This window comes from Prinia subflava, chromosome 5 (genome assembly GCF_021018805.1).
Source record: "Prinia subflava isolate CZ2003 ecotype Zambia chromosome 5, Cam_Psub_1.2, whole genome shotgun sequence".
NCBI classification, from domain to species: Eukaryota; Metazoa; Chordata; class Aves; order Passeriformes; family Cisticolidae; genus Prinia; species Prinia subflava.
In genome coordinates, this window is record NC_086251.1 from 8,552,177 (window position 1) to 8,568,195 (window position 16,019).

The following is a 16,019-nucleotide window of genomic DNA, read 5'->3' on the forward strand; positions in this document are numbered from 1 at the left end:
TGGCTGACAACAGCACCACCAAATGCGCCTTCCACGGACGTCTGGTCCATACCAGGTGGCCATCTGGAGCCCCTGCCCATGTGGGGCCATCTGTGGCAGCAGGAGCACCTTCCTGCTGGCTGGGCAGCACTTGCCACCAGCTTGGCACAAACCTCAGCAGCAGCGAGGCGTCTGCTGGTATCTGGGCCAGATCACCTTCCTCCCTCTAAGGCTGTAAAAGTGGGACATCCAGAACAAAGAGCCTTCAAGGTGTGGCTGCACTAAAGATGGCTTCCCTCAAGACACTCTGAAGCAAGCATTGAAAGCTAGTAAGATTTAAAATTTCAGAAACTCAGTTGAATGATTACATCACAATTTTAGAGCCCTCTAGTGAATTTTCATCACCTTTACCTTCATGTAACACACCAAAAAATAAAAGCCACCAGAAGTCATCTGCTGCAATATATATTTTAATTCAAAGTGAATCTTGACAGTAATACACCATAAATTCTTATTTTGACACTCACCAAAATAGTCACCTGGAAAACCCGCTTTTTGTGACAAAGTACAGAAGGCTTGGTCACATTTAAATCACTGAGAACTAGAAAGAAATACTATCGCAAACTGTAAGAGACATTACATCCATAAAAAATTTTCCCAGTCCTCATATTGTAATATTGCACAGTGCAATTGCTACATGGCGAACTAGTGTAGCAGAGAAAACCAAAGCAAAAAAAAGCCACAAGTCTACAAATTGTTAAACAGTAACAGTTCAACCTTATTAATCAAGTCTCTATTACTGGGTGTTTCTAGAACAAGTCTTCCTACAGCTTGCAGTGTGATTTAACTTTTACTTAACACAAACCAAGTTAATTAGCAGTAAAAACAGAAGATTTAAAAATTAAAACAAAAAAAAGAGTTAATACAGTAGCATATTTGACCAATAAAACACCCTGAAGTTAAAAACCGAACACAAGAAATTCATATAAAACCTTGCAAATTAAAGTAAGATGCAGATATGCAATTCCGTAGTCATGCAGTGTTTTATTTAAAAAAGGCATTAAAACGGTATTGTGTAAAAATGCTTCTCAGAGGATGACTTTTTTCACAGAAAAGGCCCTCACCCTGAAAGCTTTTTTTTTCTGCAGATGGGCCCCAGACACTTGCAGTGACAAGAGTCCGTTCTCTCAGAGTGTATTGCGGGAGGAGGGGGGAAGTCACCTGGTGTGTTGAATTTAAGCTGTGGCAGGATCCCAAATTTTTCATTCTTTGAAATGCAGACATTTCTATGATTACGACACATAGAAAGAGCAGCAGATCTAATTTGGGGCGCATTTACAGCAACCTTTTCCCACACACGGCAGGATACTGTGGTGATACACAGAGTGTCAATTTAACAAGCACGTCAGCTCCAAACCTTAAGCACAGTAAAAAGAAAGAACAGAAAATACATCAATCCCATGATGATCCCCGTGGCCCCAGGAAAAGGAAAAAAAAAAAGCAGTATTTTTTCGGTTTTGTTGTTTTTTTTTTGTTACCACGACACAAAAATGGATGTGCTCTGTTTGCATTGGTGGTTCTTGGTGTGTCCATTGCCTGCAATGGAGTGAGCACCAAAAAAAGGGAGTGAACAGAAAACTGCCTGCTGGACCACACAGCACGAGTTGGAAGTGGTAAAGGTGGACACCCAATTTGACTCCCTATGTTTAGGCTTTACATACGTGTTGATAAGGTTTCAAATTTATCAGGATACTCCTAGTTGCTAATGCATACTTTATATACACACACACTTGTACAAAATGCATAGAGTTGATTACTAAAAACATCTAAACTTTTGGGAAAAGTTAGGTTTCTTAATTTTCAGTGTGATTAAAAATGTACTGCTGGTATTTTCTTTTTTATGACCTAATACTGTTGTATTTTAGTTATTACTTAAAAAAGAAATCAAAAGTAGGCACATTTATTTCATTCAGACATTCATTAAATAAAACACTGCTTGTGTTAGTGGAGTAAAGAAAAAGATTACCAGTTATTAGCTTATTGACAGAGTTAAACTCAAATGCTTTGCACTCTTATTCCAGTCAACATTGCAAGGATTGTATTCCAGATTTTGTTTTAAAAAAAGTTAAGTCAAGCCTGCAAGATGCAGCTTCTTAAGTGTCTACACAATGCCAATATGAAAACATAAAAAAATTAAGTTACATTAATACATCCACTTATATGCAGTGATGAGCTCAAAGTTAATGGAGATAAAATACTGATGCAAATAACACACCCCAAAAAAACATATGCAATCATCTTCCATCATTTACAGTATAGTAGTTACGACACTTCAAACATGAAAACAAAATAAAAACTAAAAAAAAAAATCAACCCAAACAAAAAGAAACAACCAAACCCCAGCTTCTATTTCATGTAATTAGACTTGTACAGAAATTAGAAGGCTAAGAAAGAACTAGTTAATCACCTAATTTCACAGCTATCTGAAGTGGCAATCATTATATAGCAGCTTATCTATGATACATTCAAGATAAATGATACAATTTATTACTTGCCCATAAGCTAAAACACAGCCTCAGCTTAATACCTTCCGTAAATCCCATCTCTACACTACAGTATACTTGAGGTCTATGAAAAAGTAGCTACCTTTTATAGGAAATGGATGATTAAGTCTTTGGTGCTGCAAAAGCAACTTCATTTGAACAAAACAAAAAACGAAAAGACACACTTCCTAAAGAGAAAAAAAATAAAATAATGCAAAAAGCATGTAATTTACGTCCCTGACGGAATGTATTAAATAAGCAAACACCCACAACAGGCTAAAACAAATACTAATCATGTAAAAAGACTAAAATCTCTCCCATGCATAAATGAAAGATTGCACACAAAGAACTCACATCTTTTTCAAGCTTCAACAGTAAATATTCTGCTACTAGTTATTAAATACTGCACGGTTTGCTCAAGCTAAGATGAAACCACGTCATGGATCAATGAGCACTTGGCTTCTCCTGTCATTAGCTAGTCAGTCATGCCTACCTCATCTCTAAACATTTTATTATATCCAATTAGACAAACACTTTTAAAATAAACTATTTAGGTTGTATTGCAGTTCCATTTACCAGTATGAAATACTGTCTTGTGTGTCACACTACTTCAATAGCTACTGAATCAACTTTCCTTAAGCACTACTAAAGTCCTGTCTTGAAGCTAGATCATTCTGGGTGGGGGGGAAAAAAGACAGCAAAATTCGGCTACAGCAAAACATGCTGCCCTCTCAATCAGGAAAAATACACCCAATACTAAAATAATACCACACAAAACCCAAAATGAGCATTACGCTATCAAAAAATCAGCAGATCTGAATTTTTAAGTGCTGCAGTCCTCAACATTTATATATAAGTAATAACATTAACAACCTCAAATATTTAAGGCACTATGTGTGGGAACAGTTTACAATGCAGCTGAGATTATTAGGACAACAACATTTAAGAGCAATGTTTAGGCCTTTTCTTTGCCCATGCAAAAGACACATGCAATGTGAAGAACAACAGCTCAACTTTTAGATAAGTGACTCAACATTTAAACACCAAGATACGCAACACAAACGAGTTACTTCTACACCGTACTGCTGACACATGTGCATCTGTTGCTCTAGTTCTGTACACTGAATGGCTTCCCAAATGTAGACGTGTCTTGCACTAGTTAGAAGGCAATTTTATAAAAAATAGCAGGAGCAAAACCAGATTTCTGCTCCCATAAGTCACCTGTCTAAAGTTACTATATAAGAAGATAACATGACCAAAGACAAGTTATACCAAATGTGCAAAACACATTAAAAGTGAGTTTTTTTTAAAGCTCAGAGTTGTTTAAATTGCACCCAAGTCTACATGATTCAAAAAAATAATTTTCCTGTTGTGCCATGGCTAATACGTCATAAATACCATGTTTCTTCTGGAACCCCTGCGCCGCCGTGTCCCCACCCGCCGGAGTCCTCACATGAAGGGGTACTGGCCGAGCTTGGTGGGGCTCAGCGGGAAGCCCGCGTAGGCGGCGGGCGACGCCGCCACGTACGAGTGGGGCGCGAAGACGGGCTTGAACTGAGTCTGGTGCACGGTGGGGGAAGGCAGCAGGCGCGGGTTGATGCCGACCGGCACTTGGTGCACCACGCCGCCGGGGTGGCTCAGGCTGTAGCTCGGGTGCTGGAGCAGAGGTCGGGAGGTGCAGGGCGAGGCGAGGAGGTGCGCGACGGGCGCGGCGGTGCCGAGCGGCGCCGGCGAGGCGTAGGGCAGGATGGCGGGCTGCCCGCCCAGGTGTGAGCTCCCCGGCAGGTGGCTGGGGCTGCCCTGGGGCAGGGAGAACGCGGGGCCCGCCACGGTGGCCGCGAGGAAAGGCTGCTGCTGCTGCTGCTGCCTCCGCGGGGCGAAGTTCCCGTTCCACTCCTGCGGCCCCGAGCCGAAGTGCTGGACCTGGCCACACACACAGAAACGGGCAGGGCTTAGCGACCCCCGCAGCAAAGAGAGCGGGAAAAATGGAGAAAAATGCACTAAAACTAGTCAACTTAAAACCGGGAGGAATATAGAGACAGGAATTATTAAATGCTTCGACAGAACAAAAAAGATATAGTAGCTATTTAGGTAGCAGCACAGACAATAAGAGATGGAAAACGGAACATGAGTTATTTTAATGCTCTTGCAGAGGGAAAAAAAAAAAAGGATAAAATGCCATGCTGGGCTGTTTTAACAGAAATACCATGTATCACATGAGCAAGGTGCTTATTCCACTCTACTCAGCACTGGCTTGGCATCAATTGGAAGTGCTGCATTCAGTTTGGGCACCATAATGAGGCACAAAGAGGACAAATAGGAGAGAAATTTTAGAGGAGAGCAGGAAAAATAATAAACGGATTGAAAATATCTGAGACAACTAGGCAAACAGAAGTCTAGGTCTATGATCAGAGGAAGATGTGGTAATCATTCACAGTTATAAAGAGAAATTACTAAAAATCAATTACTCCCATTAAATGATGCAGACTTCAGACTACACAGGGCATCTACCAAAGAAGGAAGGATCAGCATAAATTTTTGTAATGAAAATAACGCTCTACACTTTCTGCCAAGAGGCTGAGGAGCTGCAGACATTGAAGAGATTAAAAATTAATACCATGCTGATCATATTAAGGTTTGCTTAGAATTAATTAAACCAATCCTTTTACATAATCATGCAGAAGGGGAGACTGTGTCACCCACCCAAATGTTTCTTTCAATCTCAACTATTCAAGCCATTATTGCTAAATCCTCTTATCTACATATAGCACGCTTTCATTTAGCATTTAACTTACAATATTCACAGTTTCTCTGCAAGACTTACGCAAACAGGTAAGTCTCTCACATTAATGTACCTCCAGCTATCTAACCAAAAGCTCAATGCAGCTACAGCTCCAACATAATTAATTAAAAGGGGCTTAAGCTTGAGGTCATGTGTCAACTTCAGTTCTCAGCCACAGCAGACACATTTACTGTGTTGTTGGACAATGATAAAAGTAACTTTTAAATTAGCTTTAGTCATCTTCTAACATCGGATGGAACTACAATCACAGTCTCATCTTCCCTCCAGCTTCATTACCTGGCAGCAAAGGCAAGAAATAGTTGGGTTTGCTGAGCTCTATCTCACCTCTGGATACTCAAACAAAGAGATTTTCATGCACACTACTGACAGAACAACACTGAGATACAGCTGCAGATTTTAACTGCACACTTAGGAGTATTTTAGCATTTGTATGTAGGAACAATAAATGCTAACATATTTTTCTTTTTGGCTCGTGCTTGGATATTGTGCAAATATTGACAATTTTCCCACTGTGGCTTTTCTGTTATTTTTTTAAAATAGAGTCAGCTATTTTAACAAAGTGACCCATAATGAAAGATACTTATGACTTGCCCAGTAAATTGAAATCCATTTTTCAAGATTTGAACACTTCTTTAATCAAGCTGCTGAAAACCTGCAGCTGCCACAGACAGCAACTGAAACCACGAGCATTCAGTCTGGAACTCAACTCCTCCAACTCCACATCTGGAGCTTGTTGGATGCAACTGCACATACCTGACTGAAGTTTCCATGGTGCTGATGGAATGCTGATGGCAGTTTCTGCTGACGGTTCCCTACCACAGAAGAATGGTTTACTCTTCCCAGGACAGACCGACCCTTTCTCAGCGGCTGGCACGTAGCAACTTCCAAGACAGAAATAAACAATGTTATGCTTTTGTTGTCACTCTTCTCTTCTGGCAAAAGTTAGACAAGGTTTCATTTGCTTAAGCATGCAGGGAGAAATAATAATACACCAATTAAAGTCAAATCCTATCAATGTTTAGAAGTGGTTACTACAGACTAGCAGTTGTATGAACAGGTCAAAATCGTCATATATATATTGAATAAATATTGAAACTTCTGCTTTTATCTACTGGCATAGAAAAAGAAAACCACCTGAACTAACTTACCTGTATTCACCATCTGTTCCTCAAGATGTAACCTGTTTTCAAGTCTCATGGGTGGTACCACTACTGTGCAAACAGTTGATTTGGTTTCAGGGTTAACTGAGGCTCTTGCTTCCTTATTTTTATTTTTATTGTTATTGTCTACAAAGCCATTTTCCACAAAGGGGCTGTCGTGTCCTGAGGAGTCTGAGCTTGGGGAACCGTCCACTGTATCACATCCACTTTCCTGTTCGTCATCTGACATACTGCCAAAAAACGAAAATATTGCAATGAAGCAAAGAGATGATCATGATAGATGTACTTTTTCTTAAATTAACACATTAAATTTATAGAAGTGAAATTACTCAAAGGTGGATAAAAATGATGCATTGTAATTAGACAAGCACATATATTCAAACTCATCCTACCCATAAATTGCAAGGCTCAAAGAAAAGAGATAACTTCTTTATATTAAAAATTGATGGAATACATGCTTAACTTAAAGCATACAAGAAACAGCAGTGAATCAATAATCCCTTAACATGTGGTCACATCCTTTAGTGATTTTACAACTCACATAACATGTCCTTATTGCATGTTGTTTAGAACAGGATAATACAAATAAGACCACTTACGAAAATTAACTTTTTGTGAAAAGTACTATGAGGATCAGCACAAAATTCCAAAGATTTAGCCAACAGAATCAGGTAATTCCGAGTAGTTTTTTCAAGTAGAAAACAGTGATAATGTGACAACTACTGAGCAATTAATTGTACTTCTATATTATTAACTTTTGATTCAAGTTGCTAATTATATGACTCAATATAAGTAGATTGCTACTGACACCAGAATCCAACAAATTCCACTGCTATTGACATAAAGTTGAATTACCAAAGGGAATTCAATTACAGGCTGAATTTCTTACAATTCAAAGAAAATACCAGAAAATCAAGTAGGTCTTCATAAAAACTTACTTGAATTTTTGAAAGCTTTGATACTAAAGAATACCAATGGACTGACAGTGTTAACTACTGACCAGTAAGACTACCTGATGCAGACTTGGGAGTTCCACCTCCTCGTCAATACATGCTCTGATAGAATCTTTAATTATTTTAAACAAACTTTTTTTGTTAGGACCTTACCTAGAATTCATCTTGCACAATGAAACTGCTGAAGGCTCAAGCTTGACATGAGGCAGTAAAGATAAAAACATTTAAAAGCTGTTCACATGAACAGTGTTCACCTAAATGAGCCTTACTTTTGGCAGAAGAAAAAACAAGGCATCAGTGTCATTAAAGATTACAAGACACACAATGGGAAAACCAGAGGCTGCAAAAATTAAACAATATGTAGGGACCAAATCTGTCACATACTACTTTGGCTTATTTAATCTTCCAACTCTGGATTTTTATTCTGAAGGAAGTTGCGTGCAACGTGTTTATATTTTCTGTGTGAACACCACTCATTCAGTATTCTGAAAGCTCCCAGTGCAGCAAGACAGAGCTGTTAGGAATGAGAACAGAGCAGTCTGTGCCATGCAACTGTAGGCCAGTAAATTAATTTTTAAACAGATCATTTACCCACACCAGCCGGCAACATAACAAAACTTGTGCATTTTTCAGTATAAACTGGGCCTGCTGTATACAAAGATCCTTCTTTTTGCTGCAAGTAGCCTGAGTTCTCACCTGTTGGACCTCTTGCAAGGAGAGGGGCTGGACTGCTCCGAGGAGCTGGTGCTGAGCGTGCTGTCGGGGCTGCTGAGGGAGCACACGCGGTCGATGTTGAGGGTGTTCTGGCAGGCTTCACACTCCAGGCTCCCTTTACACCTGCACACAGAAACACAGTCAGCAAACACACCATTCACCACTCATCTGGGTGCAACTGTGGCATAAAAAAGGGTCCATTATCAGAAAAGGCCCCTTAAATGTAAATTAACATCCAATTCCTTGCATCTTTTACATCCAAATAAGGTCTTAAACCTTTTCAGTGTTCTTTTAAATTCTAGACTAAACAAGCATTTTTTGAAGCCTACTAAATGGATAATTTTCTTACTGAATCAATACTAAAACAAGTTGTTTAAAATGTTTTACTACAGCAGGTCAGAGCCCTGAAAACCGTTGACAAAGCTTAGATTTAAAATACAAGTTCCTCCAGTTCAGAATTATTATAAGTAAGAATCAAGTCAAACAAACAAACTTCTAAGCCTTGCATGCTTCTGTGATGGCTCTGTGAAAGAAAATTCCACTGGGGGGCAATACTCAGCACCTGCTTTTGCACCTAAAGGTTCACCTTTTCATACTGTTAGAGAAGTATTTTCTACCCACAGGTATGTAATAGTACCTACTGGATGCTACTGCTAGAATGGTAACGTTGAGTATACTCAGCAAGAATACTGTTCTTCAACCAATAAATAGGGCATGACATTATGGGAAAAAACCTAAGAAAGGTGGTTTGAAAAGGTGTAACAGACACAGATTAACGAGGTAGAATTTTGACAGTGTGCTCCCTTCCAATGCCACAGAGTTAACTTTCTGATTAGGAGCGCAGCAGCGCTTGTCCTTTCTAAACTCAGATCCGTTGGCTGTGCCAGGAGAGCTGCGTTTAAGCCGAGCTTAACCGAACTCACTCCCTCAGCGAGTGCGCCCGCGCCACGTCGTCGTCGTCGGTGTCGCTGCTGATGGTGATGACGCTGACGGCGGGGCTGGGGGAGCCGGCCAGGAAGAGCGCGGGCCGCGGGCTGCCGGGCACGCCGGGGTCAGGGGCCAGCCCCACCGACGCCTCCGAGTTGAGATTGTCCTGTGCTTCGATGCAGCTTATTCTCTTGACGGCCTTCAGGTTGAGGATCTTTGGAGAGATGAAGGCTGAGTTTTGGATGTTGGTGTTTTGTAGCATGTTGCTCCTGTGAAGGGAACACGTGGGTCGGTGTTTAGTGAATTTCTGCCCAAGAGACCTGGAAACTGTGCTGTTCTTAACCAAACCAAAGCAGGCAATGTAGGCTAAGCCACCAGTTTAGAAAAACAGAATGGTAAACACAGGCAGAAATACTTGGCATGGATGGTTTCAGACATTAACAAGAAAGATACCAAGTATGTAACATCAAAGACATCAACATCAAATACAGTATACTGAAAATCCCACTTTCTAATAAAAGTAAAAAAAAATAAAAATCTCATCTGGGTGAAAAACAAGCAAACAAAATCCAGCCAGATTTCCTGCAAAGATTCTCCTTGAAAACAAAAGCTGATAGCCTCCAGACGAACCCCTTGCTTAACACAGGACTGCTGACACTGCCCACATAACCCATCCTTTCCCCCTTTTGGAGCCTCCCACACCTTTGCCACCATTTCGCATGGCACTGGGGCATATTTTCTTCAGCAAGCAGCTGAAGTATTTTTGGCTATCAGTGAAAGATGACTGCAAGACACACAGCAACCCTGTTAAACAGCCTCTCTTTATCTTCAGTTGTCTAAACCTGATATATCCTCCCTCATGTTAACTTAGGAATATCTCATTAGAGCTACCTCAGTATATTCTTTTACCTTCCCAAAGTCTGTAAAGACAACATTCCACCATGATAGCCACATAATAATCAAACAAAATTAAAACTAATTAGTATTGCAAGCAGTGTTCCATCCCGTCTACTACCGAAATAACATTGAAGACTTAACAAGAAAGTACCCATTTTTCCAAAGGACTGTCTAAGAGGAATTGTGTCCAACCAAGATGTCACTTCTACAAGTTGTTCCCTTGCTCACAAAACAGCAATGACAGGTACACTGTCTTAGAATGTTCTGTCTTAGAAACACTCTACCAACCTGTTCTGGCACAGTTTGTTCCTCTTGGTGGCTGCAGGCTGAGGCCAGACAACGTGTGCAATGCCCACACTAATTGGCTGAGGGGCAGACAAGGTTATCTGATGTGTTAGAAGAGGCTGTGGTACCATTGAGCTGTAGTGGGTGCCCTGGGTAATCATCTTCCTGAGGAAAAGGAAAGGCAGGTTTATACTGCAGGTCGTTTGCACCAGCACTCCTAAATCTGTCCTTGTTAAACCACAGCCAGTGAGGTGTGGTGTCAGGATGCAAAATCCCTCTGGGTCAAATCCACACAGGCCCAGAGGTGCTCAAAGATGTGAGGGCTGAATTAGAACCTTCAGAGAAACTAAAATACATAAATCCACACAGACATGAGGTAGAAATGCAAGTTTGGCTTTAAATAAATAGAGTTTTTTTTGAAAATGCCTTAAGCAAATAAGAGACTGAATAAGTAAGAAAAGGACCTAACACCTAGTTTAAAGTTCAGTAGCATTGCCTTTTGCAAAGTTAGTTAAGCTCTAGACACAATGAAAACAACATAGCCTTGCCAAACATTCCTAGATGGAACAGATTGAGTTATATACGTAGAATTTGTGTAAGAAATTACGAATATTGCCACTCATCAATCTTAGCTTAGGATAGGTCCAACAAGGCAATACTGGACTTGTGTTTCCACCTGACTGGTTGAAAACAGAATAAAATGCACTGCTTTGAGGATGCTGAGAGGCACACGAAACACAGACCACGGATGCCGTTGTTGCTGCTGCTGCTGTGGTTGCTACTGATAAGATGCTGCTGCTTCTGCTTGAGACCTGGCCTTTATGCTAGAAGGCTTTCTGCATCCTGGCACGAGCTGTAACCCCTTTGCCTTCCTGAGACCGATTTTAACAGTGCAATAAAGGACTTGGCTTTTACAACTACCCAGCTTCCATAGCCTTCAATGAAGGCACGCCAAAATCTCGACAACAGAGTGGCACAAAAGCAGGTGGACTCACCCCCAGTCTCCAAGCCTCTGTGGGCCAGCCACGGGATCAGAGGCCAGAGATGTGGCTGGAGCTGCCACTGGCGCTACCTGCTGCCATGCAGGAACCAGGATCTGCTGCGTCTGGTTCGACCACGCCTGCTGGGAAGCACAGGAGGTTTTAGGGCACAAGGAATTCACTGTACGCTCACTGCTTGGAGCTCAGCACACACAGGAGAGGGACTGCAACAGAACTCTGCATTTAAAAACATTTACCAACTAAATAAGTAAGAGTTTTGCTTTACAGTAGGCCAACCTGAGAAAGGATTCCTGCTCGAATCTGTAGTGGCTGAATTGCGTGGGCTTGAGTCACCAGTGGAACTGCATTATCCACCCTCAGGGAGAAACTGGTGGGTTTGCTGTGGTTTGTAGGAATTCCTGTCAGGGAAAAAAACATACCCAAGATTTAGGTAAACAGCAGTCTTGTACACATTTTCTGAGCAAACATAGAGGACAATTTTAAAACATTTCACCATTTTAAAAAAGGTGTTTATGATCTAATTCCGCAATTTAGAGTTTCAAGCCAAACAAATCAACACCTAAAAGATTTTTGTGCCATAACTTATCTGCACAAATATTTGAGCTGTAGCTTTCAGAACAAATGGCCAAGAGCTGCTAGTTGGAAACAGACTACCAGAAAGAGGAATGGCTTTGGCAGAAAGTCCTGCAGAGCTAAGCATTTACTCTTTATCACAAACTACATTAAAAGAATTTGAAGGGAAGCAAGCAAAAGTCAGCAGAACTGAATTTCAAAGCTCCTCAGAATGGACTCTTGCACACCTCATGCTCTGTATTTCCAGCAGGCTGAAACACATTCCTCTCAGCTTTTGTAGCCGGCAATGCCACAGGTATAATGTCCCTCTTGGTGGGAAACAATGCAAAATCTTCTGTGTACCTCATCAAATATTTGGAGTAGAATCCCTAATCCTACTCCTCTCTTCAAAATAATGCAAACTATAGCACTGCTCACAAGAGCATAACACAAAAAAGATGCATCTCATGCCCTGTATATATTTCATTACTGTCACAGGAAACTTAACACACATATAGAAATGCTGCAATGCTTACTACAATAACACTTTTTTTTTCCCGTAATAATGTCAAACTACAATGAAAGAGGGGCTTTTCTTAACAGACATTGCCACAAAACATCCATGCTTGAAGAAAATACTGGCTAGGAAAAGATATCCCTGATCTCATCTTCTAACTGCACTTCATGCCTCAAACATTACTCAAAAGATTAAGCAATGGGAGTTCACAGGTAACTACTAAAGAATTATTACACTAAAGTTTTTAAGTGTTTTGGTTTGTTTTTTTAATCTTTACAGTACAGGATGAAAGCAAGTTTTCATCTGATGTAATTCTCTCATGTCATAACACAATACTAAGTTATAACCACATACTTCAAAGCTTTTCATTTTGAAATGCACTTGACTGATTTTTTTTCCCCACAGCCATCTAGAAGAGCAACATCTTAGCTCTGACAGAAGCAAAGACTTTTAACACTTCAGATATTCCACAGAGCAGCCAAGCTGGGAAACTTTGAAGCAGTGCCAGATACCATTAATATCCCCTTTTCATCTGTGCCAGCAACTCGTCACCTATGTGATGGAAACAATATAGCCCCTACACTTCAGCTGCAGCAGAATTTAAATTTGGAAAGTTATCATCATATTAAGAATACAGTATATAAATCAGAGATAAAGTGTCTGTCTGTACTGTTTCCTTTTCTATAAATCATTTTATTCATCTGGGAATAATGAAAACAATAGAGGTTTTTTATTAAGGAGTATGTCATTGTGTAAAGAACATATACAATTTAAATAATTAACTGCTCAGAAGGAAATCTGTGTGAAGCAGCTCTATATGACACTGCCTGGTGAAAACACGGATCTAACTTGAATTTCTGGAACCCAAGGTAGATGCAGCTGCCACAGATAACATTACTGATACAGTCTGCTGTATCTGTTGTTATCTACAGAGATTAAGACTTCCTGGGGTTTAAGTTTAGATTGAATATTTTTGGTTTGTTTCATTTCAGAGTGCGTCTAGTGCGAGTTCTGCAACTTTAAAATGCAGAGGGAAAACTAAGGTCATTCTTAAAAAACTCCACTACCTATAAATTCCATTACTTCCAGACCTGATCTCAACAAAAAGCTGAACATCACCAAGACAAATGAATTACATTATAGAACAAAGACTATAATCAAGCTAAATTAATAAGCAAACAATATAAACTACCTTCTCATTTCCATAAATGACTGTTACTAGGATAAGGCACTGATACTCCCTTCATCCTTCCTGTTTCCTCCCAAATTTTATTTCAGAACACTCACCTTATTGCTTCTCCTTTCATACTTTTTTCTCCAATTTTGTCCAAGACATAAATTTATATGTGTGTGTGTAGTACATGAAAATGGGCTCTGGATTGCTTAAATCATTTTCTGCAGGTGCTGATTTGCTGTTTCTTTCAGAAAGGTGCAATGTATCTACATCTGACTCACACACTGATTTTTAATGACATAATTAAGTTGGTTTAAATAGAAACCTTAAGTGGATATAATGGAAAACTCAAATATTGCTAACAGACAGGCAGTAACACAGATATTTTAGGAACTGTGACAATTACAGATAAATATACCTTGAATAGCTGGAGGACATATAATCAATGCCTGCTGGAAAACATCACTGCAACCAAACTGAGCCGTTCCTGCCTGCAGTGGAATCCCTTGGTGCAGAACTGAATGGGCAGACGCAGTTAATGCCTAAAGGGAACAGATTCAACACAGGCAATGTTATTATAATTGTGAATCTACGTCTCTCACACGTTTGTCCCACCACTTTATACAGTAAATAACTAAAACAACTTATAAAAATGAACATTTCAAATCCATTTCACAGGAAGCCATCACACTGGGCCACTGGAGGGCACCAGAATACAGCATTGGCGATCCCAGCTTGTAACTTAATTTGAAACATATTCCAAATTATTTGTTTAAGAAAACATTAGGCAAAAACGAGAGTAAAAGACAGAAGATTTTGCCAGTTAACAGATGCAATTTTTTCAATTATTGAATTAATTAGAAAAACTACATTAACTGAACTTGCTGTTAAAACAAAACAAAATAAAACAAAACCAAACCAAGGAAGACACGAACCATTGTTTTTACCTGACTTCTTACTGGACCAATTTTGGTAAAGTTTGCAGTCAGGTTGGCTGCACTGCCTGAGGCAACTGATCTCACAAGTGATGTTTTATTGCAATTGCTTAAGTCATACAGGTTTGATCGGCATTTGCAAATATCCATGATATGAAAGCAGGACTTCACTCTATCAGAACCAGAAAATAAATTGTTTTAATCACCATTTCACGTCGTTAAAGGTAAAAAACAATTCCTCAAAATAAAGAGGAAAAAGGATTAGTTCAAACCCCACATTTCCCAGTTCCACAGAATGGGATCATCCACACAGGTAGAAAAACAGAAAACAGAAGCACTGCTGTTACTATGGTCACAACAAGCCTCTGTGATGCGTATTTTCAATTCAAGAAAAATACTGCTGTTTTCCTTCTCCTTCCATCTAACACCATTTTCTAACAGCTGTGTACAAACAGGGAAGATAGGAAATTGAACAGATGGAAAAAGCTTGCCCTTTCAGAGTGAAATGCTTGCAACTTTGGGAAATCCACGGTGAAATACACAACCCCAAAACTGCAAGAAAACTTTCAGTATATTCCACATTAATCAATAGATGAAAAGAAGTATCTGAGATGTTAACCTCAAGAGGAAATGCCTGGCCCTCAGTGACTGACAGGAACTAGAGCTCCTCATACTTGTAAAAATCACATCCAAGTTTCTGCAGTGTTGGAATTTTAACAATCATGCGTAGAAACAACTTAGAAATCTGTTGCTCTGTTACTTTCAAAGAAAAACACAGTTATTCAAGCAGTTTCCTTGACCCAGTAGATATATCTAATACTGCAAGCACTTGAAAGAATTTTCAAAGACACTGCAAAAATGATGGAAGATTTTTTTTCTCTCTGATAGCAGAAGAAACAACACTTTTATACAAATGAATTGCAACAACAGAGATTTCTATGTTACATACTGGTTGCTATGAGGAAAATCGAGGAGGTGCTTCATGGTAACAAAAGAATGGTTCAGGGTCTCAGCTGGAGTGATTCTTAAATCAGCGTCGATAAGCAACATTTTCTTCAACAGACTGACAAACTCCCTCCTATCTGCCTTCTCTGCCAACAGGTCACTTCCTTCCAAATCCATCACCATGTTCACCTGGCGTGGAACAAAACAGTCAGACAGAAAATATGCATGTTAATTTAACTCTTTCTGGTATTGTTTTCTGCTATAAAATACTAATATTCATTAATAGCATTTTTATCATACAAAGTATGGTGGATTTGTCTTATCCCAAAACAGCTGGCTTAGAACTGGTGGCCTTTTTTAGGCATACACACTATTCCCCCCTTGCAATCTCCCCATTAAAAAGGCTTTATTCCAGTCTGGGACTTGGAATTTAAGAAGTATGATTTGGAATAAAGATCTTTATATGGTCTAACTTGAACAACAGAGTTGATCTTCAAAAACCAATTTCAAGCATCTATTAATGCCAACCTTGCAACAAGATTTGATCCTTTTTTCAAGATATGAAAGACAACAAAAAATTGCCTTTTCTTATTGACTAGAGAGGTAAAGAAAAGTGAGGAAACAGTTATGTTTT

The 16,019-nt window shown here is 39.7% G+C and overlaps 1 protein-coding gene across 6 annotated transcripts in view; it reads right to left on the bottom strand.

The window, feature by feature from the left end:
• Window positions 1-431: 431 nt before the first annotated feature.
• Window positions 432-16,019, bottom strand: part of HIPK3 (homeodomain interacting protein kinase 3) — a 66,012-nt gene continuing 50,424 nt past the window's right edge. For 3 of the 6 annotated variants that reach the window (XM_063397931.1, XM_063397933.1, XM_063397937.1), the window contains exons 6-16: window positions 15,390-15,574; window positions 14,441-14,612; window positions 13,924-14,047; window positions 11,539-11,660; window positions 11,257-11,384; window positions 10,265-10,426; window positions 9,076-9,348; window positions 8,135-8,275; window positions 6,474-6,715; window positions 6,079-6,206; window positions 432-4,445 (exon numbers count right to left, since the gene is read on the bottom strand). In XM_063397931.1, the coding sequence (XP_063254001.1) occupies window positions 3,972-4,445; window positions 6,079-6,206; window positions 6,474-6,715; window positions 8,135-8,275; window positions 9,076-9,348; window positions 10,265-10,426; window positions 11,257-11,384; window positions 11,539-11,660; window positions 13,924-14,047; window positions 14,441-14,612; window positions 15,390-15,574 (2,151 nt within the window). In that variant the 3' untranslated portion in view covers window positions 432-3,971. The remainder of the gene's footprint in view (window positions 4,446-6,078; window positions 6,207-6,473; window positions 6,716-8,134; window positions 8,276-9,075; window positions 9,349-10,264; window positions 10,427-11,256; window positions 11,385-11,538; window positions 11,661-13,923; window positions 14,048-14,440; window positions 14,613-15,389; window positions 15,575-16,019) is intronic. The other 3 variants (XM_063397936.1, XM_063397935.1, XM_063397934.1) reach the window with 3 other exon arrangements.